Source organism: Corvus brachyrhynchos, unplaced genomic scaffold, assembly GCF_000691975.1.
Source record: "Corvus brachyrhynchos isolate BGI_N302 unplaced genomic scaffold, ASM69197v1 scaffold32, whole genome shotgun sequence".
In the NCBI taxonomy this organism is placed as follows: domain Eukaryota; kingdom Metazoa; phylum Chordata; class Aves; order Passeriformes; family Corvidae; genus Corvus; species Corvus brachyrhynchos.
In genome coordinates this window covers 11,076,538-11,097,022 of record NW_008237919.1, presented here as the reverse complement: position 1 = coordinate 11,097,022, position 20,485 = coordinate 11,076,538, and the positions used below count along the sequence as shown (strand labels likewise).

General features: G+C 36.6%; 1 protein-coding gene across 1 annotated transcript; it reads right to left on the bottom strand.

Annotated features, from left to right (window-relative positions):
- Window positions 1-2,503: 2,503 nt before the first annotated feature.
- RAP1B (RAP1B, member of RAS oncogene family) lies at window positions 2,504-18,681 on the bottom strand. The gene is made up of 7 exons (XM_008632803.2): window positions 18,561-18,681; window positions 17,125-17,193; window positions 14,329-14,385; window positions 12,911-13,051; window positions 10,807-10,950; window positions 8,936-9,051; window positions 2,504-7,497 (listed from the first exon to the last, which is right to left on the bottom strand). Exons 1-6 carry the CDS (start codon window positions 18,615-18,617, stop codon window positions 8,965-8,967), a joined length of 555 nt encoding a protein of 184 aa, XP_008631025.1. The 5' UTR covers window positions 18,618-18,681; the 3' UTR covers window positions 2,504-7,497; window positions 8,936-8,964.
- Between the last annotated feature and the right edge of the window lie 1,804 nt (window positions 18,682-20,485).

Below are 20,485 nucleotides of genomic sequence, written 5' to 3'. Positions count from 1 at the left end.
GCCCGGAAGGACACGGGCGCCTTCCGCCCGCGCCGCCCATGCGCCCCGCCCGCCCCGGGGAGGCCGCGCTGGGGCCCGGCTCAAGGCTGCTCTCCTCTGCTGGTGCCCGAGACCCCGCGTTGAGGGTCACAGCTTAAAAAAACCCCCGTAGTTTAAAAGTGTCAGGTGCTGTTGGGGTTATCCCGCCTCACAGAGAAAGGCTAATCGGACGCGCAAAGTGTTTCACACGTTCAGCTGGAGCGGCCTCCGTACCGGCCTTTGCAATGAGGAGTTTTGTTCTCCCCGAGTTGCAAACGCGCGTCTGTTTCTTCCGCGTTTCTCCCAGTGTAACTCACTACTGGCACCAACGGTAAAGGGTAAGCAACGTGCAGGATCACTCAATCCCTACAAGGCTGGACAAATTTAACAGAATTATGAAATTACCTCTCCCTTTCCTTCCCCAAATGAATTTAGCCTACTCTTTAACTAGAGAAAAAACATTGTTACTACTTTATAAGTACAAACGACTGCGCAACTGACCGTGGTTCGTTTAGTTGCGCTCTAGGACAAGGAAAACTGTCGAAACCGAATCTTTTCATGTAGACCGGCAAGTTCTGAAAAATACTTGTAAGTATTTGGGTATTTTTAGGGCTACAGCTACAATGGGGTACTTCAAATTAGACGTTCACATTCGTCAGAAGGATACACCTGACAACAGCTGCAGAAGGCAGCAGAAGTGCAAGACATGGTCTGAAGTCCTCCAACTTGCTTAAGATACTGACAAAATGCCACAGTTCCCAAGCATAGGGTCTCACAGAAGCTACCAGGGAGCCTAACGTCAGAAGGCTCCACAAGAAGAAAGCTGAGAAGACTGGGCTTGCAGAAACACAAGCAAGCAGAGGACCTGTAGAGAGTAGATTAGTCACTTAGTAATTTTGGATTTAAACAAAAAAAAAAAAAAGCCCTATCTTGTAGACTATCAAGAAATCACAAGTAAAGGCAACAACCTTCTTGATAACAGAAAACCAGAAGAGTGTTAAAGGAATTATTACATTCTAGTTTAGTACTACATATTTAATAGAATTTACCTCTCAACAGATCCTCCTGAAACAGTGTAGCATTATCGTCTCTAGTGCAGTGGGAAATTCAAACAGAGTAATGCACAAATTAGTATCTGGTTCAATCGTTTGCTAACAGCTCACACCCTCAGGCTAGCCCTGCCTCAGGGCAGAGAGTAAACAAGTGAGAAATACATGGATGACAGAGAAGATGCTTCCCTTGTGTGCTGTCTCAAATTCATTCAAAGCAATGACAGATGAGAACAAAGCAAAGGAAATAAGTCTGAGGAGAAATTAAGAGGGCAGGATGCATGCTTTTAAAAAAACCCAAACCCAACAAACCTGTAAAAGTATACGAAAGATTGAGGCTTTTGAGAGAACTTGTCTTAGTATGTACAGCCTCTCTTAAGTGCCGATTGGGGAAGCACCTTAGAGGCTCCAGTGAGGGGGCAAGGCAGGGGGAACTGGGTAAAAACCTGGAAGTGTGTTTCAGTACTTTTTGACTGGCATCCCATTTCATATTTATCTACTGAGATGGAAATAGGGGAAAAAATGAAAAAATAACTGAAAATCTCATGAAAGCAAGAAGCAGAAGGGAACACAACTTTTTTTCCGAGTCAGTTATATAAAGGACTCCAAATTTACAATTAAAATTTCTAAATCCATCTGAAGTTTCACATATTTGCATCAGATCACTGGTCTTAACTCCAGTTGTTACCAGAATATCAGGGGAGGTAGCAATGCTCCTTACTTAGAGGCAGGACACCCAAAAATGACTCTGCAGCCAGCTAACTAAATGACCCCCAGCCAACTAACACAGAAACCTGGCATGTTTATTGCCAGTGCCTAAGGTTCCTCTGTTCCCTACTACCTTTCTGCAAAGGTAACAGGACCTACAGGATGTACTATGTTAATTTTAATCTAGTATATCCTGAACTTTAAACAAGTAAACTAACTGAAAACTCCAATTACCCTTTACAAAATACATTTTAAGACAGCTCATGACTTAAATAAATTTCCTTAATGCCCTGCAAAGCTGCATACATGCCATTTACATATACAAAATTGTTACTTTTAATTCAGAATTACCAAAACCAAGAGCTCAACAAAGTTCATGTGCAGTGTGTGACAGCAGCTGCATTTAGTACAAAGAAAACTGGAAACTACACTATACCTTGCCTTTTTGTAAGAGAAGCAAAGTTTTTTAGCTCATCTTTTCTTAGCTGAAACACATTCCTGGAAGTGTATAAATTTTTACTTTTTCATTTGAATGCATGGAAACTTTTTAAAAACCAATCTCAAGAATTTAAGTAAAGTGTTCATGTGATTGCTTAGTATTTAAATACATGTTGACTCTCAAAATGTTTGCTCAGGTTCTTACCAGAACAAATTGATTCTCATGCTACTTCTACTGAGGCAGCTCAGCTAAAACCAGTTTTTATTATTAAACAGGAAAAAGAAAGAGACAAATTTGTAACTCATTTTATTTGTGTCTGAAAATCATGACAGTACTGCCAAGGGTCTTTGTTGCTATTGGGTGCATTACAAGCAGTAAACCCACTTGATGAGAGCTGGGATTTCACATGTAGAGATTTTTTGTACTTAGAATGGGAGCGAAGCTACTGAGTCCTCCCTACTAGATTGGGAAGGCTAAAACGCCACAAAGGTAAAGTATACTGACAAAAGAAGGAACTGTAACATCCACTATGATTTCACTCAGTATTCAAGATTGCAGAAATGCCCCATGCCTCCAAGTTTATGCTAAACAAAAGATATTACATGAATTAATTAGAAATGACAATGATTCTCAAATGAAGTTCACCCCAGTCACAACTTCAAAGAAAAAAATCCTGGTGGTAGTAAACTTTCTTAAAACAATGAAGCTGTAGAGCCTGTTGTTTGGCAGAACTAGGATCTCTTGAGACTGAAGTGAGTACGATGGAATTACAAAGACATTCTTTTATCCATTCACAAATCTCTTCCTAAAGAACAGCTCTTTGAAAACAGGAAGCCACTCTCTGCTTGATGATTCAAACTTCTGAAAATAAATGGCTTTGGAGGTTATTTAAAACAAACAAACAAACAAACAAACCCCCCAAAACACAGAAAACACAGCAAAATCCACATTTATATGTTGTTTGAAGCCCAGATATTGAAACACTGTGAACAAAATCAAGACTATGAAATGACTTTGCTTATAATAAGTTCGAGACTCAGAATGTAAAGTTTTCCACAAATGTAAGTATCATTCCAAGTTTACTTTATAAAATGGAAAAGGTAGATGAGGTTTTAGAAGTCTTCAAGTTGTTCATAAGCCTTTGAAAGAAAAGCATAATGTGCTTGAGATCCAGAAAAAAATTTAATAACTAATTTAATAACTCTGGTACTCTAATACTACCTTAGAGAACAACTTACAACTGCATTTCGCTATAATTAATCAACTTTTTATTTGTCTTTATTCTCGTCCCCACACACAGGCAAAATAAAAGCAGTAAATTGAAATATAGCCTAATGCTGTTGGGACAGCAGTTGAAAATTGAACAAAAAGCTTTCTGTCTACACTTGGCTGCATCATCAGATTACAGTTTAAAAAGTGCTACATAGCTGTACATAGACTATTTTTGACCATTCACATCTAGTGTAACTTTCTACTGTTGATATGTCTTAAACTGAAGTCTATTTAGAACTAGTACAGTATTGTGGCCAAATTTCTCTCCAACTAAGCTATTTTCAAAACTGGCAAAGATTAGAAAACTCAGGGAAAAAAAACTCATGAAGTTTGATTCATCCAGTTTGTTTACAGCATTTTAAAAGAAGAAAAATTCTCATCTTTACTGTTCACCTGTAAGAAAACTGCAATTCTACTTACAACAGTTTAATCCCAATTTCAAACTCCTGCCACCTTTAATTTCTAGCATCACAGAATCAGTACATCTTATGAAAGAAATGTAATATCTAACTCCATGATACTTTTCCAGAATTTAAGTCTCTTATGCAGGAGAGCAGTAGTAGTTTGAGCATACACTTAGTTCATTTGGACATCTGAAAACATCTTGCAATGTCTCAAAATAGTCTTCCAAGTTAGGCAAGTAACATTCATTTCACAGAATAATTTGAGAAGGAAAAAGAGCACTAGGATAAGGTAAGGTATAAGAGAAATTTATACTGCAAGGAAAGAGTCCTAATATGAAGAGTGCAATTCCATTAAATAATACTTGTGTATTTCAGGATATAAATACTACTTTTTCCATAGAAGGCTCAGACTTTAAATACTGACATATACCAGTTTCAGATTAGAGAGGAAATAAAGCAGTGTGCACTGCAAGCATAAGCTAACTTTACAAGCAGTAATACATGTGCATTAACACCAAATTTGCAAAAATGCCTGTATTAATTCTCAAAATGTGAGTTATGCATGTTTTCATCCAAAGCTTTAGGAGAAGTGTTCTGTTTCTGTACAAGTAGTTCAAGCATGAACTTCTTAAACATTGGTACATAACGAAATTGTCTTGAAGATACGTAAAAGTTTGTTCAAAAATCTCAGCAGACAGGATTCTTTTCTAGAATTGGTAACTGCTTACATAATTCCAATTCCCATGGGGAACTGGATGTTCAGTTCCTCAGTGGTAACAGCTTTTTACACCACAATTATTTAGACACGAAAAGAATTCTTATGTGTTTTTCTTTGCACTTCATCATTTAATTAGCAACATTTTGTCAAGCATCTTCCCTTTACAACTGGGACACTGCTCCCTTGAAGCTTGCCTAAATTTTCAAGAATACCGGAGTTTGGGTGTTACGTGGGTTACAATGTGCTGGCTTTACAATTCTGACATTAGTTCTAAAGATGGGGGAGGGGGAAACATACTTCCCTTCTTTAGAATAATCTTCATATGCTAAAGCCTAGAGATTCTGAAAATTTTACTTCCTCAGGGTTTGATCCAACTGAGTACCTCTAATGCTGAGGAACAGAACAGCCAAGAATGCTTCAGTACAGAGCTTTTCAGGACAAAGCCTGACCTTCTCTGTCAATAGTACTCTTTGACTGGACACCAAGACCCCAGACCAAAGCCCCTTCTCTGATGTTGTCAAAGAATTTTCTCTCACTCCCACCCAATGCCATCTGTACAGCTGCCTGGAAAAGAAACATATTAAAAAAAACAGTAAAAGGACAACCAGGACATAAATGTGTTACAAGACCTGAATAATGAGAGGTTGGAAATGAAGGGAAGAAAAATTCAGATTAGCTCACCAAAGAAGGCAGGTACCTAGTGAGATAAGAACTAGGACACCTAGTGCTCCAGTCTCCTCTACTCTGGGGACCAAGCAGGATGGGGATCATCATATCTTATGGTTTCTAATGATAAATGAAAAGGAATTTCAGTCTTAAATCTAGCTCTGCACAGTAGAAGTATATTACCTCCATTAAACAATGGTGTTGGACTGATGAAACTACCAGCAGGAAGGATCTTACTTCACTGTGGGCAACATAAACTATTTCAAAGCTTACCAGTATTAGCTAACCTAGCCTGATTGAACTTGCGAGAATGAATTAGAGAACAAGCTCTCTGATAACTCTGTGCCAGAGAAACAGGAGGTACCAAGTATTTGGGTGTGACATTAATTTTCAGCAGCACAGCCACGATCAGGAAATCATCTACAGTCCATGCATTCCACTTCTCAGTCCAACACTATTAACAGGTATTTCAAGTCTGAAAAACTCTACACTCAATACTGCAAGAATGCTTTTCTGCAGATTTCCTTAAAACCAACCAAATAAGGCTTGGTCATGCAGAAATCATGCAGAAGAATCATGCAGAAAAATCATATTGTCTCCCAAGATAATTTTTTTTTGCTAGACTAAGTAAATTTTAACAATTAATTCTCCCTGGAAAGAAAGAAAATAGCAGGCAACATATTTTCAGGTTTCCAAAACAGCCACTGATAGTCTAACCTTTGAAGACAGGTATTTTTCTGTTAGACTTTTCGTTTTGTTAGATCTTGGAATATTCCAAGTCCAGAAATAAGTGGAATTTCATTCAGTCAGAAATTCATTCACACTAACACATGGTATACTATTAGAAAAAATATCTGTGGCGTGTATTTGTCAGAAAAAGTCATAAGTGTTCCTCTTCATCCTAAGATGTATGAATTTGCACTGTGCAAGAGATTTAAAAATCAGTATTTACTAGCACTACTAAAACACAAAACATTCAAGTAGTATAACTGTAATGCAAGCCCTTGCATGGCAATCCAAATTTATTGAACTACTGATGCTAAGTCATACAAAATTGCACCACTTTAATTAAGGCTTTTAGTTTACATTTGGCCACCTCAAAGCAGTTGTAACATTAGGTTGGTCAATTTAAATACTGTGGCTCCCTGTTGGATATACACACAATCTTTACACCCAAACGTTAATGCATACAAAGCAACAAGGCATTGTTAAATAAATCAGCGAAAGTTAATTACTGCAACTTAGGCCCTGTGACCAATTACACATGATTAAAATTACTTCCCACATTCACATCCACAGTACTCTTCCACCATTTAACATCTCAACCAAAACGTTACACATGTAAAACAATCACTAACAGGCAAAAGTACTAAACCTGTATATTTGGTATTGCAAATACACTTATGCATGAGCAAGCAAGGGAATTCACAGTGAGAATCTACAGCTGCAGAAGCCCGAAAATGATTTACAAAAAATTGTTAAATCATTAAAAAATTGTTTTAAAATATACACTTCTTGTTGTAGACCCCCACTGTACACACAACTATAAACATTGTTCCCTATGTAAACAAGGAAAAGGAAACATACAATAAAAGGTTGAAAAGTCTGGACATTTCCTTCCCAACAGATATTAAAGGCCATGTCTTTAGTCAGACGTTATACTGAAAGGACTCTTAAAGACTAGTTCACTGTCTCCACAGGTTTTTCCTAAAATTAAAAAACTATATAGCCGTTGTGTTAATCAAAGCGCTTTTGTACAATACGATGATGATGATCCTGTATTTCTTTAAAAAAGTTACAATAAGCTACAAATACCGATGAAGCAAAGTTATCTGGAGTAGTCTATATAGGAGCTCTTTGGACTTTCTTTTATTATGCTAAAATAGTGGTGCTTTTAGGATTTACATTATTGTACTCTCCAATAGAAAGTGGGGATTGTTGAAGTATACAGTACACAGTTTTCATACATGTACAACATTGGTGGATGAACAATGTCTCTTATCAGTAATACTGGATGTAGGCTCTGGTTTTACCAGTTGCATACATAGAATATTTAGAAGTAAAAATCTCTCATGACACTGGAAAGTGATAGAATGTGCAAACTGATGTAGCTTTCATCCATTTCTTAAAGGGTACCACCACAGGAAAGTCCATTTAAGATGTTGGTAGGTTTAATAAAGTTGGAATGCTGGCACTGTTGAATTGGGCAACAGTTCTTCAGACCTGTAGCAACAAAACAAGGGGTTAGTATTAGTAACAACTATTTATCCTTGCTCTTTACTTAAAACAGCTACAGCAGGAACTAGCAAAGTTCTTGACAAACAGAAAACAACCTTAACACTTCTCTAATAATACACTTTCTACTGTGTACATACAAATAACAGACTATCTCAATTATTATCCTAACTGGATTAGGATACATAGAGGAATCCAGGCTGCACTGTGGAAGTAGTATTTGATTGGTGGGACTAGTTTTGCTTACAGCATGACAGTTGCCATGGCTTTAACAACACACACAGTTGAAGGATCAAAGCTCCTGAATCAAAAGCCCTGTTAAGGAAACGGAACAACCATTTCTGCCACCCTCAGCTAATGCTTTTGGAACCATCTTAGTTTTACTTTTAACTGATCTAAGTAGTTCAATTTGAGGAAGTTTGAATATACCAAAAAAAGAGTTACATATGGCGCTACCTGATTATTAATAAAAGCTTATGATTTCTGACAGTGAGATGTCCTACTAGGACCCTTCAGTATATCAGATAGGTCTACTGATGACAAAATAATGGATCATAGTACTGAAGTAACTGCACCACTGTATGTTCAATAAAACTGAAGGAAAGGGAGGTAACAGGCAACTTTGATGAAGTCAGGTCAATCACGACAGACCTCTGCCCATACTAAGGCTTGGAGATGGAAAGAGGGAAACAACCTACTCAGAAAAAAAAAAAAAAAAAGCAGAAAAAAATCCATGCCTCCTGACTAACTTCTGGAAAGGCTTGCTTTAAGAGCAGGCTGGAGCTTGCTTGATCTTTCAGCAGCATTCTTTGAGCACAGATTAAGTCATGTAGAAATTTAGCCAACTGCAAACAAGTAAGAAATTGATCCAGTGACCAATAGCTCCAGGTCAAATATTTGGAGTGTTACAATGATCACTTTGCCTTTCTCATCCAAATATACTAATCACAATTCAATTCAAAATATCCACACAGTCTCAAGGACAGAAGCTAAATTCCTATGACATCACAAAAGCATATGCAGGAGTTCAAAGCAGAAAGAGACACCAGCATGCAAACTACAATATTGTACTGTGTGCATTCCAGATAACTGAGCTCTTGCAGTCTATTCTATCAGGCTTTAAAAGACAAAAACGTGTTTCCAAAAGCTTTGAAGTATAGGAGGAAACACTTAATTTGAGCTCTATCAACACCTTAAAGCTTGAAAAAAACCCCCAGACTAGTGTTAACAGTGTATCTTGCACATGTTTATAGTTCTGACTTTGAAACAGCAAAATAAAGACCAAAAACATTTATATGATAATGAAAATCAATAATTTTCAATGCTGTTCTGCATCAACAGCTACCACAGCTGTTTAGGGTTTTTTTAGTTGTTGTTTTGTTTGTTTTTCAAAGCCATAATGCACAGAAAAATTTAAAACATTTACCTGGCTCAGAGCTACAGTACAGCTATGCATTAAAGTAGCTGACATGATGACTTTTTGCGTGCTTTTCCAGGCACTGGAGTTTTTCTGTTAATTTGTCGCACAAGGTCATAAAAGATCTGAAAATATAAAAATCAGTTGATTATGGATTTTAGGAGGCATCTCTTATAACCTTAAGCCTTGAATCTTCACACATAATGCACTCACATACTCAAGAACCCCTGAAAATATTTAGTTACCACAAAGCTATTAAGTTCAATTGTATACTTAGTTAATAACTGGTGGTTTTTTTTTCTTGCTTAAGATAATTGTCTGCCAAGAGTTCTACACTTTCAGTGAAGCAAACTGGAAAGGCATCTATAACCCGCAGCTATTTAATCTCTGGGTCAAACTCATCTGAACTCACATGAAAAATGCCACAGTGATCAACTACTCTATGGTATTACTTTGCAGTTTAGCACTGAGGTCAAGAAACAGGTCACAGCTTTCTTCTAATTCAAATCACTCTTAGGATATTCTTTTCAAGAAAGTTCTAGTAAGTTTTTACTACACATTTTTCATGGTAACTCACTACATACTCAGTAATAGTCTCTTGTATTTGAGTGAGATCATGCTTTTCAAGATACTTTCAAAATACTGAAGTATAAAGAATTAATTCTGCCTCTCTAAACCTACAGCATGATAGAAGCATAAAATTTCCCAGAAAAGTAACTCATTTATGAGGCTCTCACACTAAGTCTCATAGAATTCTAAAGAGAACATGATTTTTTTGAAAGGCTAATTTAAAACAAATCAACATACTACAGTTCAACAGCATCTGTTTCATTCATAATTGACATTGCTCCAATTACTTCTGCATCTCCTAAACTAAGGAAGCCCTCATACCAGAGCCATCCTGGCACCTTCCTAAGCACTGGCTGCAAAGCAGCAAATGTTCCAACAAGGGCTTATAGTATTTGCTGGAAGTTCTAGTTTATTGAACATATGACTTTTATACAGTTATGGTGATTAATTTGAATTTTAAAAAAAGTCAATGGCTTCCAGAAATTCCCAACTAATTAAACACATATTACTTATTTTAAAAATCAGCTGTGCTAAAACCCCCATACTGTTTTCATTATTTGCAAGTCTTGCACAGAGGCCCTTTCAACTTGACTGATGTTGCCAACAATGTTTTCCAGATGACCTAATGAACTGTAGGATTTATCATAAAATTCAAGCTGTTCCAGAAATGTAAATACTAACACAGCTTCTTTTTCTAAAATTTTTGTATCCCTTTCTTTATGCTGGCACCCCCCACTGGAAAAAAAGGCATGCATTATGGCAAGTCCCCAAAATGCATGCATTTGATCAATTGTCTAGCTCCTGTTAAATAAACAAGTAGATATATAGTAGAGAGGCTTTTGCATCCCTTTTACTTCACAGTAATTTTAGCAGCTAATTCTAACAAAACTTATAGTTTTTCAACTTATCATCTCAAATAGTGTTAACACCAAATAAACAGTTTTAATGACTTAACTTTCTTAAAGGTCTTTAAAAAAGTAAGTCTAGCAGTACAATCTCAATTGATAGAGATTGTATCAACTAGGGAATGGACCATAAGAGAAATATTTATCCCAAATTCATACGAAGATAATTTGAAAATTACATTAATTACAATAAAATCAGTATAACTTGGAAAAAAATCCCACATCAAAGATAAATACATCCCTTAACATAACCATCTCACAACAGCAGGAACAGTTTTGCCCATTATAGTGAATATTATTCATGATTAGTTTTTTCCTTGACAAACAGTAAATGTTTGGTTATCAGAACAGTGTCTCTTTCTTCTCCCCCTGACACCTCTCCCCACCAAAGGTAAAATGCCTTACCTCATTAACATTTATCTTTGATTTTGCAGAAGACTCTAAGAACGCACAGTTATTCCATTGCCTTGCTAGGTTCTGACCTTGTTCCTTTCCCACAACTCTTTCATCTTCCAAGTCACACTTATTGCCAACCAGAATCATAGGCACCTAAAAAACCATTCAATGACAGCAAAGAAACAATTAACATTTTAGAATGGCACAATGTAAATGCACACCTAAAAGCCATCTGAATCCTTAGAGGATCCTGATTTTCAGAATAATCAAGCTCTAGTATAACTGTAATTTAAGTTTACAGCTCTGTGATATTTCAATCTTCAAATGAAAGTGACTGCATTTTGGCCAGCTTTTGGCAGGGCAATAGGGGGAATGGTCTGAGGATTCAGTATGCCGCCAATTGAGCAAATTTCATGTTTTTTTAGATGACTTAATGAGATTTCATTTTTATATGTTTAAGGCATCAAGAAGTCTACTGAAGAGTCTACCAAATGATTCTTACAAATTCCGAAATCCTGGAAACAGTGTCCTGTACTGGGTAGCATGATGAAGGATGCTAAAGCTCCTCTCACCATTCCTCTACTCTCAGCATATCAGTACACCTTTCAAGAGCACTCAGTGCACACACTTCTTATTAGCAAGCTACAGCACACAGAGAAAAGAAACATGCTACCTTACCAGCATTCCCAACTACAGAAAACGCTGAATTGACCTTTGCAGCAAGAAAATGCCATCATCTATTCTTTTTTCTCCTTCTTTTCTTTTACTAATGTGACATAGCTAAACTCTTCATGTATTCAAGTGTTGAAAAAAGGTTTACAATATTTAGACCATTTAATTTTCCCCCACCAAGAAAGCAAGTCATGCCTAAGCTTTGGCGTAAGAGAAACTTTTTCTGTGAATTCTGATGGAAACTAAAGTTGCAACTGGAAGCTTATCTTTTTCCTGATACTATGAAATGCCTTCCAAGTCTGAGGGGTGTCTTCTAAAAAAATAACGTTATAAGGAAATATTACCAAAATGATACTAATCAGCATAAATAGACCACATAAAGTAAGATTTTAAATATCACATTTACCTTGATTTTATTGTACAAAACTAATTTCACAGTAAACAAGGCTATAACTTGGTAGGTTGTGGATGGGAAAGGTCCATGTAACTTAAATACTAACCTTTTGAGATACCTTTGTGATAATGGGTAATAAATTGTTCCAAGAAGAAATCTGCTGAACATAGGCAAGACTTGCAAATGCTTATGGTCAAGGTGATTTGTTTTAAAAAAGTCTTAATGCACTTCCCTGGAACTGAAATGGTTTATATATTCTGTGTCTGCTGACAGCAGAAGCACATATATATACATGCAGTAAGGAAGGTATCAAAGTTTGCATAAACAGTTTAAATGAGATGATCATGCTTAAAAACTGTTCATAACTTATTTTTTTCTTCAAGAAGGGAGTTTTTCCTGCCTGAAGGCTACAAGGTGTTGCTGTTAAAAACTCACTGCTATTTTCACAGTTGAAATACCTCTTTCCTTTATTAGGGGACCAAGCATTCACTTCCTCCAACTGTTGTAAGGTTTTTTTCATCATTTATAAAATACAATGTTTTAGCCTCACTTTATAGCTTTAATAATGCTAAGAGATGCATAATAATAGAAATTGTGTGGAAATAGGATGACCGAACTTAACTGCAAGCAGACAAGACAAAATATAAAAGCTACATAACACAAAGTTTAAAGGTTACAACTTAAAATTTTATGCTTTTAAAATACCATAAACAGTAGGGATATTGAGGAGAAAATTAAACTCTAAGTGATTTTAAAACTTCACTGATAGTGATTAAGGCAACAATAGTTGCTTTAGAAACGTTTGCTGCAGTCTAATGAATAAAGTTATTTCCAGTGTCAATTAAAGTATTTTAAAGAAAGAGAATTCTCTATATAACACATGACACGTTACAATTTCTCCAGTTTACCTTAAGAGTTGCATTTCTGTACTATGCATCTTCTGGTTCATACGTTTCAACTTAAAACTTGGAGGCCACCTGACCACAGTGTATACACCACAACATGCTAATGAAAACTCTAAGTATTAAGAATTTTTAGAGATCTTACATCATCAGTGTCTTTGACTCGAAGAATCTGTTCTCTTAGATCCTGTAAATCATTAAATGTGGACTGAGCTGTGATGGAATATACTAATGCAAAACCTTGTCCATTTTTCATGTATAGATCTCTCATCGCTGTAAACTGTTCCTGTAATTAAAAAATGAAACAGATGTTGCATTCAATTTGCATTTTCCTTGCACAAACTGCTATAAACTTCAGGTCACAAATGGATCACAAGTACAATGCATTTGTATTGCCTCCCTTTCCTGTTAAACTGACTAGTGTTTTGTTATTTGACTATAAGCACTACAGCAAACAGACCTGCTAATAAAGAAACCTCAGGTTTGGAACACTATCTGGTGTGGCTGAGCAACATCTAGATATTGCCAACAGCCACAAATCCTGGGGAAAAAAGGTCAGAGAAACTAGAGTAATTTCACTGGAGAGAAGTACAGCAGAAGGTACACTGTAATCTGTAGATCACAGAAGTTAAAACTCCTCCTGAATATCTCCTAACATAGCAGCATTTTCTCCGTATCTTGATAGTTCCTTTAAATGGATCATAAAGTAAATGCATCCCTTTTCAGATTCAATTTTGTAGTCTAGGCAATTCCTATGTTAAATTCTACATTAATTTTCAAGGAGATGGACTAGAGGATGAAGACACTCAATAGACTTGTCACATTTCCTTGACTTCAGTGACAACTATGATATTGCATATAAAGACTTGCTGGTGCACTCTTACCAATATGACTGTAGAACAGCATTTGCCTCTTTCAGCTTGGTGACTTGGCTATCTGGTGCCTGATCAATCACTCCCTGTCCCTTGCTGTATGTCAGATGAAAAGTGCAATTTATTTCTAGAAAACAGCTGCTCCATCTTACTGTATATTTACAGAGTATTAATCTAATAGGGAATTGAAATAAGTTATTATTGGACCATATTACTACCACAGTTCAGAGAACACATGTTGAACTCCCAAGAGTCTTGAGCTTAAACTCACTGGAATCAATAAAGGAAATTACTGATTTCAATAATTTTGGAACTAGTCAGAGAAAAACCTGACCAATATGCAAAGAGTCAGCATAACCTTTGTGCTTTGAGCTCCTATAAGCTGACTGAAGCAATACTATTTTTATCCCAATGTCACAGTACATCTCACACACAAAAGAAAAAGGACATCAGAAGAAAGCACATTCTCTACAGCAACAGAAATCAAATCTCAGTAGCCAGTGGGCCTTAATTTTTTTCTGGGCAACAAACTTAAAACAAGAGCACAATCTCTTTTCAAATGTTCTATTTCTTTCCCCTGTTACAGAATATGAGCTCATGGGAAAACCTGCAATTAATTTTCTGCTGCAATACTCAAGTTTTTTTAAAATACATTGTACATCAGTATTTAGGAAAGTTGTTTTTTACGTACCGTTCCTGCAGTATCTAAGATTTCAAGCATACACTGTTGTGCATCTACTTCGACTTGCTGTCAAGAGAGAAAGATGTGGTTGTAACTTTTCCCCTTGCAACTCTCTCCTCCAAAGACATCACAAATTGTGTAATTTTTATAAGCAAATTCATAATGCATAAAGCAACATAATGGCTTAAGAAGTTTGTATGGATATACACTTTGAAAACAGCAGGAAGAAGCCTTTCAAAGAGCCCCAGTGACATTTTCAAATGCAGTGTCAGCAGCCAAGTACCACTTTGCAAAATGATTAGGGATTTTTGATTATTTAAAAGGAGGCTGCTAAATTTGTAATGATGGTTATCAGCAACTAGCACAACTAATTTTCCCTTGTTTCGGGGATCATCAGAGATTGAAAGAAAAGTACAAGTAAAGCCAGAAAACTGGATTGGCATACTAAGGCTCATTTAATTGTAATGTACATCAACAAGAGAGTAAGTAATACACAGCAAACAAGTAAACAACCACTAGAAGTGGTGTCCCCTAAATAAGCCTTTAGGAACACTAATTAGAAAATTTATCCAGCTTAGAAAAGTTTGCAAAAAAATGGCAGGTTTAAGAAGACAGAACAATTTCTGTATCCATTCCAGAGTTCCTTTATCTAGTGGAAATACCTCAAAGAAATGGCCCTGAGGGAAGCAAAGGACATGGAAGTGCCCTCAAGCTGTTTCAAGCAGACTACCCACATTAAAAATTTTTTTTCCTTTCAAGCTACTGGTAAACTTCCCTTGTTTCCTTTTGCATGTAAAATTCCTAGTTAACAAATCAGCACTCAAAGAACTTTGTGTCACCTCTTCCCCACTTATGCACTGTCACTTGTTTAATTTGCAGCTTTTCTTCTGTAACTAGATTTGAGCTTGGGACAGGGAAGGGGAGTATTTCCCCTCCTCTTACACCTCCCTCATGTCTCCTATGGATTGCAATTCCTTAAAAATAAACACTGTTTTAACAGGTATTTTTGTCAAAGTTATTCAGCTAATTAAGCAGGATTTATTCACTTTATGAAGAAATATTTGGGGAGTAAACCAAGACCATAAAGTTCTAAGACTTCAAGCTCAATTATTTAGACAAACAAGTCACATCCTTTCAACTTTAAATATTATAAAATTACATTTAAAATAAATAACATAGAATTTCAGCTGCCAAACCAATACATTTTGAAGTCAAGAAGCAAGTTAGAATTGCAACTAACAGTAAGAAGGTGAAAATGACTACATAAAGTAACTTCAGCAAGACTCAACAATCTGGCTGATTTGAAAAGAAGAATGCCCAGAGCTATTACTAGTTATTTCAGGAACAAACCTGAAAGGAATATTGTAAGATCTTTATTAGCAGCAACGACAAAAAAATGTAGTTAGCAAAAGGCAAAATCCCTTAAGATGGCTTCACTTTTTTAGGCTCCATGGAAACAGTCTTTGGAAAAATTGACCCAGCAAACATCATGACTCTAGTATGACCTAAAGAATGTAAATATATAACAAAGGAAACATTTCACTTAAGATCAGCCTGTGAATGTTTTTTGGAATCATCTACTGGGCCTGACCCAGCAAAGTCCTGCACCAAACACTGGTATATGGTTAAAAATTCCTGCTTCTCTAATACAGAAAAAGTGTCAACACAGAATTTGGTTCTGCTATTGTCTCTTTAGTAAGAGTTCTAACTTTGGCTGGAAGCCCATGTACTTAAGACAGACTCAAGTTTTTCCAACCTACAGTTTATATGAGGTCAAAGAAAAGAGGTATGAAGTTATTATTTTGCTCTCACTAATTCCTCTTCTAGTCAGAAGAGATTCTGGTGACTGTGGGCTGTAACAGTTCTTAATGCATCACCTTTGTTCCAATATAAATGTACTTCAGTGCTGAAAAAGAAGGTCTTGCAGTTTGCCCACTCCCAGCTAGGGTTTGTGCATCTTGCCTCCCTTGTACAGATACCAACATTTTTGTGGCCATGTGATAAGGGTATCAATGCATATGAAAAGTAATTCAGCTAAAAAAGACAGATAGATAAAGAAACTGACACAGCCGAAAATTTCTCTCTTGCACCAAATGGTTAACGGTAGCAGGCTGAATATAAATTATCGTAGTCTGGAATCTTAATTGTGGTCTTAGGTGAAACTGAAGAGTGAGCAATATGGAGATTCAAGATGATGCAAGCAGAATTAGACCTTTTAGCCTGTCATGCTGAAGATAGGAAGAGAGAAACTAACAGGCCACTTGCTGTAAATGCTTGTTCATTTATGATAGGTTTGTGTTAACTTATTAATAAAACAACAACCCATCTAATGGAAGCATATCTAGCTATCATTTAAATTGTTATGAGTACAGTATGATAGATGCCTCCAGTGTTCTAAGGGTATGAATTTGTTCTTAACTATTTTTCTAGTAGCAAAGGAGCTTAGTACCTCCAAGTCCTAATCTACCTGCAAATACTAATGCAAAAACAAACTAGTAATAAATATTATAAAATTGAAAAGTGGTAGTGTTTTTACATTTTTTTTTCAATCCATGTTCCCAACTCTGACAATGAAATAACCATTATTACTGACTAGCCAGCAAGGTATTTGCTTAAACATTAAAAAGCTAGTCTTGAATTATTCCTTTTAAACAAACTTTAGGAGAACACTGATATTTCAAACTTGTTATCTGGTTTAATACTGCATTATGAGGCATACCCATTTTCAAGCAGTGACTAAAATATTTGACAATATGTACTACAGCTTTAATTTTCTGTAACACTAGAGAGGTCTTTTGCACATACCTTTCTGTAGGAGTCTTCTATCGTAGGATCGTATTTTTCAACAAATATTCCTTGAACAAACTGTACAGTCTGCAATACAAAAGTTCTTGTAGGATTCTCTTGCTTAGTGACAGTTTGTAAACATTGTACACAAATCACTGTTCTAGGTGTATACTCTTATCCATAACATTTTTAAAGCAAATTAAATTATTGCCATAACTATAATTTTAAGAAACAACAGAAAGTTAGATGTGTATGCCTATTTAACTATTTAACTGTTAGATGAAGCAATGCTACACTTTCCTTTATCCACCGTCACTTGGAGGGCAAGAATTAAAGCACGCATTGATTTAAGGTTCGCCTAACTCTTAGAATCAGTATGAGTTTCTAGTTGACCAGGATACCATACGGCTGCACAGCTTTGACGTTTGCATTTAGAACTACTTCATCTTCTGCTACTTATCTGCCAGCACAAGACTTAGTCAAAAAACAACTGCCAGCTTTTACTAGTCTTAACTAGACTCAGTAGGCTGTTCCTGTGTACCGAAGGATGTTTTTAGCACAAGTCAAATGGAACTTAAGACTCAGTGGCCAAGTCAGAGCAGGCACATTCAAATCCAGAAATGCAGCAGTGAGATAAAGAATTCAGAGGTGAACGAAAATGTTCTTTCACAATCTAACACGATTTGTCATTGAAGTTTTTAATGAACTGCTGCACAAGAGAATACTTCTTATCCAAGGAAAGTGAGTAAGCTCTGGAACCTACTTTATGGTAAGGTGCACAATTAAATGGAAAGATGCAAAGTTCTTAGGTAGGCTGAGAGCATCATGTTTTGTGAACTTTTTCAATTCTGGTCTAGGTCAGAGTAGACCGTTCGGTAATCATTTAATTGTAAATAAAAGAGCTCATGAATTTTAATCATCTACCTGCCACAGCTATATACCTACTTGCACAGAAAGGATGCAAGAAACACGTTAAACTTCCTACCAACATGCAAATCTATATTTCTGTCTGCATTAAAAATATTAGCGCTGAAGAGACTGCTATTGAACATTAAGCAAACAGCACCCTGAAGACCTAGAGACAGGACTTACAGGGGCAAGCTAGTTCATATCCCTTGAGAGATTCACAAAGGAGCTTGATTTCCCACAGACTGATGGCTGGTTTATCTGTTGAAGCCAGACATCCTCATAATGCTGTGGCTCGGCACCTCACTGCATGAGACTGATCAAGCACCATCAACCAAACCCATTCAGAAACAGCAGCATGTGAGAATGCACCAATGGATGCAGATGCACCCAGTAAAGGATCTACCTATTCTAGCCATGATGCCTCATTACTAACATTTATATTTATTTGTGCACACTTACATAAAGAAATATACTTTAGTAGAGAGCGTATCAGAGAAGAAATACAATAAGCCTAAAAAACCATACTTGAACTGCCTCGCACTTACCAGAGCAGACTTTCCAACACCTCCAGAACCAAGAACCACTAGCTTGTATTCACGCATGATGCAAGAGATAAATCACCTTCAGTACCTAGAACACACAAAACACCAGTCTGATTAAAACTTAATCTATATGCAGGAAGTACAATCATGACACCACAATCCAGTTCACTAAGCAAGGTTTGATAAAAATTCCTTAGTTAACTTCTTTAATACAGCAGATATTTTCAAACTATCAACACTCAATGCAGCTACAATAAAATGCTGCAAACCATCAGATATAATATTTCCTCTACCTCATTGCTGGTTCTCCCATGAATATCGAATAAACCCTATGATACTAAAGCTAACAGTTACTATTCGTAAGAAATAATTATCCAAGAGGAGATAGCATGAATTTTATCATTCTGAAACACTTAAGCACTGAACAAAGAATCACAGAGAAAGACTTGTACAAGAAAATTAAAACCTCCCCTTCCCAGCAAACGAACACTTCTTAAAAAGAACAGCAGGATCCCAGAAATCATTTTTCAAAAAAAAAATCCCTTCCCTAGTCTGAAAACCATTTAATGTTCCACTAGATCTCTAACTGCAATTATAATGACTCATTTCATGAGTAAGTGGAAGCAACTAAAATAGTATTTTGAGACTATACCTCTTCTACAAGCTAGATCTGCTGCCATGTTCCACACTAGCTGGTGTGGCTATCTACAGCAAACTATGAGATCTGCTTGCTCATCTTTGTTGGAAACTAACCTGTCAAACCAAAACAAGGCCACAGATTTTGGGACATGTCTTTGGGTCATACTGCTCAAAAACCCAGACCACCTCTTACAGTCCTGCTGGCAACTGAGCTAGCAGGACTGTTACTGCTTCTCCGAGAGGAAGGTCTCAGTTCCTTTCCTGCAGGGACTCTAGCACTTATCAGATTGAGTTACCCATTTTCTCCCCTCTCCACCGCCAAAGAAAGATGAAACCCTCCCCAAGCAATGAATAATCTGTGGGCTGGGGAAAAGGGAAAGTGCAGGGATCCAACACAAGTGTGTGCAAAAGGTAAGCAGGGAGGAAAGTAAGGTAAAAAAGACCGTTCTCATCAGCAGTAATTTGACAGTATCACTGAAATCACAACATCTGTTAGGTGTTTAGCACAAAATGCTAAGACGATTTACACAGAACTTAAACCACTATGGTAGAGTCCTGCCTCTGCCATCACTGATTAAATCTACTGATTGTCAGAAGACTGAGAAATCAAGAGACCAGGTCCTATTTCTTCTTGCAAATGCAAAATCTTTCAATTTATCTAAGCTGTCATTCGCAAAAGGAACACAAGGAGAAAGCCTTGAGGAAATAATTGACCTGATGTCCAACAAAGGAGGTGTCTCCACAGGCTTCCATTACCAATACATTTTGTGACTCTGGTGATTTTCATACCTAATAGGACATCTTTTCACTCCTGATTTAAAAAACTGTTTCCCTCCCTACATAATTTTTTGCAAACACAGACCATGAGAACCATTCACACCACAAGTTTCATCTATTTGGCACCACAGTAAATGCTGTTAGATCTACAAGTCCATCAATTGTCCAGCCTTTCTATAAACAGGATTGTTTCTAACTGTACTGAAAGGCACCTCTCAAATTCATGACAAGTTAAGCTTATAACTACAATACCTGTCATTTCTTTAAAACAAACATTCAGTTATCCCTTTCTTTTTAGAAGGGTGTCACTAGAATGACAAACACAGTGGGTATAGTGGAAATCCCAGTACAGTAATCTGGGTGAACTGCAAGCAATTTTACCGTCTTTGAAAGAAAAGTTTAAGCTGAATTTTTCAGTCTTCAGCCTGAAGTTAGCAACTAAATATGGAGATATCAGTAATGAAGGCTGACAGTAGTTTTAGAGTAACAGAACTTAAGCAACAGGTATCACG

What these genes read in the sequence shown, in the direction of transcription:
- RAP1B (XM_008632803.2), bottom strand. Translation starts at nt 18,617, where the DNA reads ATGCGTGAATACAAGCTAGTGGTTCTTGGTTCTGGAGGTGTTGGAAAG. An exon ending in TAGAAGACTCCTACAGAAAG is followed by an intron (nt 14,386 to 17,124) that starts GTATGTGCAAAA and finishes CTCTCTTGACAG; the next exon opens with CAAGTCGAAGTAGATGCACA. An exon ending in CAAAGATAAATGTTAATGAG is followed by an intron (nt 9,052 to 10,806) that starts GTAAGGCATTTT and finishes TTATATTTTCAG; the next exon opens with ATCTTTTATGACCTTGTGCG.